Here is an 11487-nt window from a genome sequence, read left to right on the forward strand (position 1 = left end):
CAGCTATCTGATGTGTACATGGATATATTGTACTTTTCATAATAAAAAGTATGTTAACTGTCAAAACAATTTCGTTACCGATTTTACATTCCCTCTCCCAGTCGCAGCTTGACGTTTGTCATGAATACTGCTCTGGAGGCAGAACTGCGCAATTTCCTCTAGATATGGCAGCTGCAAAGCCAAAATTGGCTATATCTTAAATATTTGTGGAAAATAATTGTGTTTTATGGACTTAATTTAAGGTAAGGATTAGCAGTGTGGTTAGGGTTAGGTTAAAAATCAGATATTATTGCTTTATGCCTGTGCCAGCTTGTGACCACTTTGCAGAACTGCCGCCAGGGCAAGATTCATGACAATAAATGCCAAACTGCATCCCAGTCATCCTCTCCCTATCTTTACAAGGCTGCAGAACATGCAAGCTAGTGATGCCGGGATTGTCTCATAACCCGCAGTCCCCAGGCGGGTGAATTGCAGGCAGGTTCAATAAAGTGACAACAATAGGCTACATAACAAAATCCAAAAATGTATAATTATTGTGAAATTTACACTAAGCGTACAAAGCATTAAAGACACCTGCTATTTCCATGACAGACTGACCAGGTGAATCCAAGTGAAAGCTATGATCCCTTATTGATGTCACTTGTAGATGAAGGGGACAGGACAGGTTAAAGAATGATTTTTAAGCCTGGAGACAATTGAGACATGGATAGTGTATGTCTGCCATTCAGAGGGTGAAGACAAAAGATTTAAGTACCTTTGAACGGAGTATGGTAGTAGGTGCCAGGCACACCGGTTTGTGTCAAGAACTGCAACACTGATGGGTTTTTCACGCTCATGTTCCACCAACCAAAGGACATCCAGCCAACTTGACAACTGTGGGAAGCATTGGCTTCAACCTGGGCCTGCATCCCTGTGGAACGCTTTCAACACCTTGTAGAATCCATGCCCCGATAAATTGAAGCTGTTCTGAGGACAAAAGGGGGTGGGGGGCTAACTAAATATTAGGAAGGTGTCCTTATTATTTTATACACTCAGTGTATAACCTATAGGCTATACTGCACAGTTAGGGGCCGTCTGTAAAGGTACTATCTTTACCAGCATCATAAAAGCTGATATTATTTCATGGGCCTATTGCAACGAAGATTGGCCACTAGAATATTGCCAATTTATATTCATAAATAAAAGTTAACCTAATTTTACCTTCTGTTATAAAGACCATATTCAAATGTATAAAAATGAAAATAAAAAACGGTTTCCCATCTGAAGAGATTACATTTAAAAAATGACTACAATAAGTGCCTATTAAGTGCCAAATAAAGTATAACAGGGTTTCATATTATATATTTTAACCCCTTTATCATCCCAATTTTCGTGGTATCCAATTGGTAGTTACAGTCTTGTCTCATCGCTGCAACTCCCTACAGAGTCGGGAAAGGCGAAGGTAGAGAGCCATGGGTCCTCTGAAACACGACCCTGCCAAGCTAGACTGCTTCCTGACACAATGCCCGCTTAACCTGGAAGCCAGCCACACCAATGTGTCGGAGGAAACACCATACACCTGGCGACCGTGTCAGCATGCATGCGCCCGGCCCGCCACAGGAGTTGCTAGAGCGCAATGGGACAAGGACATCCCTGCCGGACAAACCCTCCCCTAAACAGGACGACGCTGGGACAATTGTGCGCCAACCCATGGGTCTCCGGGTCGCAGCCGAACCAGGATCTATAGCGGCACAGCTAGCAACTGCGATGCAGCGCCTAAGTCCACTGTGCCACTCGGGAGGCAGGGTTTCATATCAAATCATGCATAAATCCCTTGTGACAAGGGGAACGGAAGCTTTGAATTTGAAGTTTCAGACAAAAAATGAAATTGCTAAAAAATGTCTTGCCTTTTTATCTATTGGTAACGGGGTTGACGTGTTATGCTCGACACACTAAAGTTTGCACCACAAAACCCAAAAAATGCAAAAAAGACCTGAACTAGCTCACGAGCTCAACTAGGACCTGCATTTTGGAGCTATGTCTTTTACAACTCTCCCATTCACCTGTATGAACTTCAGCTTCGTGGCATGCTAGCCTTTTACTGGCTGCGGAGAGCCTTTTCTGTTTGCATTGTGTTGTGCACCAGGTTTTTATGTCTTTCCATGTTCTGTTTTTGAGAGCTGGCTCTGACCCATAACAGGCAATCCTCTTTGCCGGGAACCTTCTTCAGCACTTTACATTTTCCCAAATGCTTCCAAACTGATGCTTTCTCACAGCTGCTCTTGGGCCTCTTGGGTTGAGAAGTCATTCTCCAAACCTAATCGCAAACAAAGAAAAGATTAAAACACATGATGGTCCAACACAATAGGGGAGAGGGGCATAGGGAAGGTAAGGGAGAGGAGATAAAAAGAAAAGACTTCCCCCGTGTCAGGTAAGCAGTCTCAAAGTGTACCCTCACCAACTTACCGAGTGAGTTCTGAACATCTCTTGCTGTCCTCTGATCCTGCTTCCAAGTCTTCTTGGGCCTCTTTCTGGTGTCTGTCTTGACTCTTTAGTGTGTTTTTTCAGTTCTTTCCCAGGCTTTCCTGAAAAACACAAAAAGATGGAACATACATAAGAGTAACAACAAATCCACATATTAGCAAGCAACGACATTACATTTTTGTTCAGTAATCACTCAGCCTGGTAAGTTTGACGGTGGACTGCGGCTGTTCCCTTGCTTTACGAAATCAGCCGGTGTCTACCGTCACAAATTTACCAGGCTAAGTCAGTTCTGAACAGCTGTCACTCGAGTTTTAGCTGTCAGGTTCATACTCACTGATGCAGCCGGTGTCACTCAGCTGGTGTTTTGTATCATATTTGTACAACAGCTGATGAAACTATAAAAAAATGTATCAGTGTAACTTCCTGATAGTTGCTGATTGTATTTTCAATCTACATAAGACATTCTAAATCAGCAGGTTTTGCATTGGTGGAGTTTTGGCTTGCTTGGTGACATCACCAGGTGGTCTAAGTTAATAGACCAATAACAAAAAGTTTGAAATCTCTCTGCCAATAACAGCTAGTTTTGAGGCTACATTTCCCCCCCATTAGTGGATTGATCCATGTTTTGATGCTATATAGTGTTTGTTTACATTTACTTTGTTTACCCACATTGGAGTAAAACAAGCTTATATGTTGAGTTCTGATGGGGTACAACAGTTGAACTAAGCTCATGAGGCATTTATAAGTTATATTCTTCAAGAATCAATATCATTAAATTGCAGGTCCAAAAATGGATTTTGCAACTGCCGATTGCCACTTTAAAATGCAGGAAATGAACGGGTGGTTGACGGTTGGCTACATACCTTGGCACGAGAGATTCTTGCTTTTATCCGTGTTCTGACGATAACGTTTTTAAAATAGACATGTCATTAATAATGTATAGTATGACAGATTACCTATGGCAGCAACAACTGTCTCTCCCAATCAAGCCTTCCCTTCTAGCACCGCACTGTCTCTGCCAGACCTGAGGCAAACAAAACATGTTTTCACAAAAAAAAAAAAATGTATTTGGACCATCCGGATATCCATATTTGAATAGTGAAATATTCCAAATGCCTATCCCTAGCTGCCATTTCAAAATAAAATCACTGCTAAACAAAATGTCTCACATTGTGACTAGTGCAAATAACTCGGCCTGCCACAGGAAAGCTACCGAGCTAGGACCACATTTGCATCAGAATATAACTAGCTACCAGTAGCTAGTTTAACATTACTCCTATGGAGTTTTTTAACATTATGCACAACACAAAATTATTTCATATGAGAACATCTAAGACATCATAACAAAGATAAGCAATGCAATAATAATCCATTCCGAAATGTATTAATGTCTACTCCAGCAACATTTAGCAGCTAGCTGGCTAATTAACCTATCAGTATAGCCAGGAAAAATGGCTCGCTAGCTAGCTGCTAGCTAGCTAACATAATGCTTTAACATAGCTAATACTTTTCCATGCATCGACGAAATGTAACCCGCTACAGCTACATTGGCCTAGTTATTGTTGAATAATAACAAAGCTAGGTAAATTAATTTAAAATAATATCGCTAGTAATTTCAAAATACTTACAGCTGAAATACACTGCTGTTTTCTTTGTGAGCATGGTGAGCTGGAGAAAGCCGCATCCACATGTAGAGTTCTGGGGGATGGGACAAGATCCCCAAATAGACCCTGGCTTTGGATCAGGTTTGAATTCCCCCCACTAATGGTCCTTGTTAGGTTTGGGAAGGGGAAGCTGATCCTAGATCTGTATCTAGGGGAAACTTCGCCCCAGCACATAAAAGAGAGATGGGGGGGGGAAGGGGAGGAGAGAGAGCGTCGCTCTCAGGAATGACAGATCATGTACAAAATCTACCAGTAAGAAATTGGTTTCAGAATATAATATATTACCTTTAGCAGTTCTAATGTCTTCATTTGCTCCATTTCATTAGTCTCGTTGATTGATTGCTGATATCTAGTTTCACAGAAAAGATGGTGTTGATAAAGAGCATTTGTCCGTGTTTGTAATGCATTCATAGACATAGTTCATACTGGTGGTCCTACCATCACCCACTTCACTCCATTAACCCTAAATTTGCTGCTCAATTTGCTGCTCACATGGTGGTTTGTATAAATGTATTTGACTTTAGGTTAGTTAAGGTTAAGAAGGTAAAAATTGTGTTTGGCTGTGTCAGGAGCACTAGTGGCAATGCTGCCTCACCTAGATCACACATTGCCCTATATAAGAATATATTGTAGCAAGCTTAACCCAACACTTAGCACCTTCTGATCTCTTGGTGTAATGGATAAAGTGTTGGCTTGCTAGTCGCTGGACCGGGGTTCAAGTCCCAGTTGGAGCTACGCCCAAATTTGTTACATCTGAATCAGTAGTGGGATAGTGACTGTGAAGCCATCAAAGATGTGTGTACACGTGAGAAACTTGCTGTAAAGAATGCTCTCCCAAGGAAGGAGATAATGTAGCAATCTTAATTCAACACCGAGCAACCTCATCTTGAGGTTTGGACATCTTGGCATAGCTGTTGACTTGACAGTTGATGGACCCAGCTTCAAAACCTGTTTGGGGCGACCGCCTGAATTTACAAAAAATATATTTGTTTGCCTACGGGCAGGGAGACCTGGTTTTTAGACATTGCTGTTTTTAGACATTGCTGTTTGCAACAAAAAAAACACTACATTGGTGGAAGCAGTGGAATTGTGCTTTGGGAGGGGTGTGCACATTTCATGGGCAGGATCTGTACCCGGGCCTCCCATGGGAAAAACCAGTGTCTTGACCATTAGACCAAGATGTAATGCCCTCTTGAGCTGAGGGTGACACTGATTTTAAACTTGCAGGCAGGACTACCTCATTACCAGATCATGAGACACGCACATGGGATAGTGTAAAGGGAACTTTGCCTAGGAAGCCCATGCCAGGTCGCAGTTGTAAATGAGAACTTGTTCTCAACTAGCCTACTTGGTTAAATAAAGGTGAAATAAAAAAAAGTGTTAGAAGGTGGAAGATAGAGAATTAGTCCAGTAACTTAATGGTCACTGGTTTGAGTCCTGAGTCAGGCAACAAAACGTGGGATTTGATCTGAACTGGCAGATCTGTGACCAAACCCTTCAGAAAACCAAATTCCCTTTGTTCCCCGTAACATGGACTAATAAATTGTACTGGCGCCGGAGAGGATGGCTGCCGTTTTATTGGCTCTTAACCAACCGTGCTATTTTGTTTGTTTTTTCACATTGTTTGAAACTTATTTTGTACATAATGTTGCTGCTACCGTCTCTTATGACTGAAAAGAGCTTCTGGACATCAGAACAGCGATTACCCACCTTGAATTGGATGAATAATTTTTCTTTAATGAGTCAGACGAGAGGGATTTACTCCAGACACCTGAACAGGCCCTCATCCCTGTCATTCGTAGGAAAAAAAGACAGATTCGCAGGAGATCGGGGTGCCATGTGAGGATCAGGCAAAGAGTGGCTAATCTGCCTTTGCCATCCGTACTGTTAGCCAACGTACAATAGCTGGAAAATAAATGGGACGAACTAAAAGCACGTATATCCTACCAACGGGACCTTAAAAACTGTAATATCTTATGTTTCACAGAGTCATGGCTGAACGACGTCATTAATAACATACAGCTGGCGGGTTATGCACTATCGGGAGGATAGAACAGCAGCCTCTGGTAAGACAAGGGGTGACGGTCTATGTATATTGTAAATAACAGCTGGTGCACGATATCTAAGGAAGTCTCAAGGTTTTGCTCGCCTGAGCTAGAGTATTTCATGATAAGCTGCAGACATCACTATCTACCTAGAAAGTTTTCATCTATATTTTTCATAGCCACCACCACAGACCGATGCTGGCACTAAGACCGCACTCAATGAGCTGTATACCATCATAAGCAAACAGGAAAACGCTCATCCAGCGGCGGCGCTCCTAGTGGCCGGGGACATTAATGGAGGGAAACTTAAATCAGTTTGACCTAATTTCAACCAGCATGTTAAATGTGCAACCAGAGGGGGGGGAAGAACTAACTCTAGACCACCTATACTCCACACACAGAGATGCGTACAAAGCCCTCCCTCGCCCTCCATTTGGCAAATCTGACCATAATTCTATCCTCCTGATTCCTGCTTACAAAAATGTTTTAAGCAGGAAGCATCAGTGACTCAGTCTATAAAAAAAAGTGGTCAGATGAAGCAGATGCTAAACTACAGGACTGTTTTGCTTGCACAGACTGGAATATGTTCCTGGGATTAATCCGATGGCATTGAGGAGTACACCACATCAATCACTGGCTTCATCAATATGTGCATCGATGACGTCGTCCCCACAATGACTATACGTACATACCCATACCAGAAGCCATGGATTACAGGCAACATCCGCACAGAGCTAAAGGGTAGAGCTTCCGCTTTCAAGGAGCGGGACTAACCCGGAAGCTTATAAGAAATCCCGCTATGCCCGCCGACGAACCATCAAACAGGCAAAGTGTCAATACAGGACTAAGATTGAATCGTACTACACCGGCTCCGACGCTCATCGGATGTGGCAGGGCTTGCCAACTATTACAGACTACAAAGGGAAACACAGCCGAGAGCAGCCCAGTGACACGAGCCTACCAGACGAGCTAAATAACTTCTATGCTCGCTTCAAGGCAAGTAACACTGAAACATGCATGAGAGCATCAGCTGTTCCGGACGACTGTGTGATCATGCTCTCCGCAGCGGATGTAAGACCTTTAAACAGGTCAAAATTCATAAGGCCGCAGGGCCAGATAGATTACCAGGCTGTGTACTCCGAGCATGCTCTGACCAACTGGCAAGTGTCTTCACTGACATTTTCAAACTCTCCTTGTCAGAGTCTGTAATAACAACATGTTCCAAGCAGACCAGCATAGTCCCTGTGCCTAAGAACACTAAAATAACCTGCCTAAATGACAACCGACCCGTAGCACTCACATCTGTAGCCATGAAGTGCTTTGAAAGGCTGGCCATGGCTCACATCACCACCATTATCCCAGAAACCCTAGAACCACTCCAATATGCATACCGCCCCAACAGATGATGCAATCTCTATTGCACTCCACACTGCCCTTTCACACATGGACAAAAGGAGCACCTATGTGAGAATGCTATTCATTGACTACATCTCAGCATTTAACACCACAGTGCCCTTAAAGCTCATCACTAAGCTAAGGACCCTGGGACTAAACACCGCACTCTGCAACTGGATCCTGGAAATCCTGACGGGCCGCCCCCAGGTGGTAAGGGTAGGAAACAACATATCCGCCACACTGATCCTCAACACGGGGGCACTTCTAGGATGCATGCTCAGTCCCCTCCTGTACTCCCTGTTCACTCATGACTGGACGGCCAGGCACGACTCCAACACCATCATTACATTTGCCGATGACAACAGTGGTAGGCCTGATTCACCGACAAAAACGAGAAAGCCTATAAGGAGGAGGTCAGAGTCCTGACAATGTGGTGCAAGGACAACAACCTCTTCCTCAATGTGATCAAGACAAAGGAGATGATTGTGGACTACAGGACAAGGAGGACTGAGCACGCCCCCATTCTTATCGACGGGGCTGTAGTGGAGCCGGTTCAGAGCTTCAAGTTCCTTGGTGTCCACATCACCAAAGTATCATGGTCCAAACACACCAAGACAGTCGTGAAGGGGGCAAGACAAAGCCTATTCCCCCACAAGAGATTGAAAAGATTTCTCATGGGTTCTCAGATCCTCAAAAAAATTCTACAGCTGCACCATCGAGAGCACCCTGACTGGTTAAATCACTGCCTGGTATGGCATCTGCTCAGACTTTGACTGCAAGGCACTACAGAGGGTAGTGAGTATGTCCCAGTACATCACCGGGGCCAAGCTTCCTGCCATCCAGGACCTCTATACCAGGCGTTGTCAGAATAAGGCCCTAAAAATTGTCAAAGACTCAAGACACCCTAGTCATAGAATGTTCTCTCTGCTACCGCACGGCAAGCGGTACCGGAGCGCCAATTCTAGGTCCAAAATACAAATTTTTTACTTAACACTTATTTTTCTTAAACTGCTTTGTTGGATAAGGGCTCGGAAATAAGCATTTCAATATAAGGTCTACACTTGTTGTATTCTGTGACAAATAAAATCAGATTTAACATTACCTTTGCTAATGAAACAACTTTGTTGAAGTCTGGTTTGGTGGTAATCACTCCATATCCATCTGCTCTTATCGTGCACAACAAGCATTCCTTCTCCTTTTGGCCAAGTCTGAGGAATACAAGAATACAATGCCACTTTTCAATTCCTGAATTGGAATCTACTTCAAAGTTATTACATACAAAGCAGCGTAATAAGTGCATAGGCTACATAGTGGTTTTTCCCCTTGTGCTACTCACTTGCCCGGTGGTCCCAGGTCCCCCATGATGTGCATGGTCTGTACAGGTGTGTTGACCACGTGGCTGGTCTTCACAAAGTCCTCCGAGGGCTCCCAGGTAATCAGCCTGGACTTGGGGAAGGTGCTGTCACTGCAGACCAACAGAATACCACAAACACATTTAGCATACAAGGGTAATGTGAACATACTGGTACACTGTTTGTCTTCAAAGCAGCACATCACACATCAATGTTGCTTCAATTACATTCACTTTAATAATAATTCACTTTGGTGAGTAACAGGGACCTACACTGGCTGTCTGTCCTGTCGTCTGTGTCTGACATTGGCCATCCTATGTGCCAGGAAGGTAGGGTTGGACTTGACCTGCCTCACCATACTCTGGGAATCCTGTAATGATTATTTCAAAAACAGCTTTAAAACACTAACGTTTCTTTGGGACAGAAACGAGGTAAATTCTTTGTTTTGAATAATGAAATTGTCACGTCTGCTCCCGTTCCCCCTCTCTGGAGCACGAGGTCGCCATGCTGCTCATCATTACACACACCTGTCACCATCGTTACGCGCACCAGCGCTTCAACGGAATCACCTGGATCACGTCATTGATTGCCTCCCCTATATCTGTCACTTCCTCAGTTTCATTCCCTTGTCTACATTGATGTCGTTTTGTTTCTCTTGTCCAGACTCTGTTCTTTTTTAGTTTCATGTCTATTTATTAATAAATCCTCACCCTGTACTTGCTTCCTGTCTCCCAGCGTCTGTGGTTATGGAACCGTTACAGAAATTGAGATTCAGTAGAAACCCACCCCTTCCCAATTGGTGTAGCAGTCAGAATCGGTGTAGGTGAAAATCCTGCGGTTCCGTCTGCCCCTGGTCCGCTCCAGAGCCATGATCTCTGTGTGGTACTGTCTCTCCAGTGGAGTCTGGTATACTGACTCACTCTGGAACAAAACCACTTCATATTACACACACACAGACACAGACACACAGACACACACAACTTACTATGCAAAATCAAACTATCCTAAACAGTAAAGTCTTATTTGTTATAAGGACACTGGTAGAGGACCTACCTGACTGAACAGCTTCTCCTGCCAGCCTACCACCAACTGCTCCTCATCATCATCTCCGGCTGAAAACAAAACCAAGATGTTCTGGTCCTTAATATCTAGCCACCACGAAAATAACATCTACTCAACTAAGAAGCATCTAACATCTTTCTGTATCAAAACATCTAACATCTTTCTGTTTCAAAACATCTAACATCTTTCTGTTTCAAAAAAGTGTTAATACCTGATTGAGCCTGTGAGTTGAGGGTGTCCAGCTCAATGCCTCCCCTCTCCTGTTGAGTCAAAACCTGCTGCTGAAGGTGTTGGGAGAGGGCTGCTGTGGAGGTGAATCTCTGAATATGGATCCTGTAACACCATTGTAAATATAAACAAGGTAAACAGGATTCTAGCTAGCTAAATAACATGTTTTCATGGCAAACTCAGGGATCAGGTCAAGCAATATACTGGGTGTTTATCATCATCTGCTTTGAGAGCTAACGTTAGCTAACGACATTGTCTTGCTTTTATGGCAATGCAAGGAATAAAAGCCACACAAAGGCCAACTGCAACTTACTTAATTGTAAGGTTTTTAACAGCATCTCGGGAACAATAGGTAGCCTCTCCGGTGTCGGTGCTGCAGCCGTCTGCCATGTTGTAACGTTAGGAACTTTATTGATGGCTAGCTAACTAGCTAGATTAGCAACATACACACAAACGCGCAGCAAGCAATTGAGACAATTTTGTAGCTAGTACTTTTCACAAGCGTCTGCTCGTTGCATGGTAACAACAGTCTGCCTGCCTGGTTGGGTTTCTGGCGAGCAATCCAACTATTCATTGGTTCACTACCGCCACCTACCGTGGGATCCAGTCCAGAGCAGCAGAATAAACCCCCCCACTGATAACAGGTAAGGTAATATCAGTACAATAATATTCCCTTGCTGTAAAAAGTTTAAGAACCCCTGATGTAATTAATTAAGAGAAAAATCTGTCTGACACAAATAATTGCAATTTAAAAAGCTTTATTGGAAATACACGTTTCAAACAGCACAATTCAAGTACAGATGAGTGTAGCTAAATCAGATACATGCTAATTTAGTTTAAATGTGATGCAGTCCTCCAGTCCCAGTTCATTTGCACTCTTTTGACATGCTTCAGACCAGATGCATGCTCCACTTCAGTGTACAATGGTCCTGAATTTGCATATCACAGTGTTTGAAGCTTCTACATTCTGCATCTCTCTGCTGTCTTTCACCTGAAGCCATATCCTCCAGGGTCTAAACAGGTGTAGGTTTCCATCTCTGTGTGGGAGACCAGATATTGCAAGGAGACCAGTAAGGGGCCCTCACCTCTTCACTTTGGCCCAAGGATACCAGTGACACTGCCCTAAGGTTGGTGCTGTTCTTTGGATGAGACTGTGGAGACAGAGGTCTTATCTCTCTGTGGTTACTAAAGATGTCATGGCACTTATGACATGAGTAGAGGTGTTGACCCTGCTTCTCCTGGATATATTTCCAAGCCTAAGCATGTAAATACAACTCA

At 43.5% G+C, this 11487-nt stretch overlaps 1 protein-coding gene across 9 annotated transcripts; it reads right to left on the bottom strand.

Annotated features, from left to right (window-relative positions):
* Positions 1-1620: 1620 nt before the first annotated feature.
* Positions 1621-10824, bottom strand: LOC115148730 (Meckel syndrome type 1 protein-like). 9 transcript variants are annotated; one of them, XM_029690912.1, is made up of 13 exons: positions 10523-10824; positions 10193-10314; positions 9973-10031; positions 9706-9840; positions 9192-9289; positions 8904-9032; positions 8670-8775; positions 4413-4476; positions 4092-4275; positions 3327-3360; positions 2798-2858; positions 2446-2564; positions 1621-2296 (listed from the first exon to the last, which is right to left on the bottom strand). In XM_029690912.1, exons 1-8 carry the CDS (start codon positions 10597-10599, stop codon positions 4450-4452), a joined length of 753 nt encoding a protein of 250 aa, XP_029546772.1. In that variant the 5' UTR covers positions 10600-10824; the 3' UTR covers positions 1621-2296; positions 2446-2564; positions 2798-2858; positions 3327-3360; positions 4092-4275; positions 4413-4449. The 9 variants fall into 9 exon arrangements, with proteins under 9 accessions (XP_029546772.1, XP_029546771.1, XP_029546773.1 ...); XM_029690911.1 differs by lacking the exon at positions 3327-3360 and adding an exon at positions 3420-3487; XM_029690913.1 differs by lacking the exons at positions 2798-2858; positions 3327-3360.
* Between the last annotated feature and the right edge of the window lie 663 nt (positions 10825-11487).

This window comes from Salmo trutta, chromosome 15 (genome assembly GCF_901001165.1).
Source record: "Salmo trutta chromosome 15, fSalTru1.1, whole genome shotgun sequence".
Lineage (NCBI taxonomy): Eukaryota > Metazoa > Chordata > Actinopteri > Salmoniformes > Salmonidae > Salmo > Salmo trutta.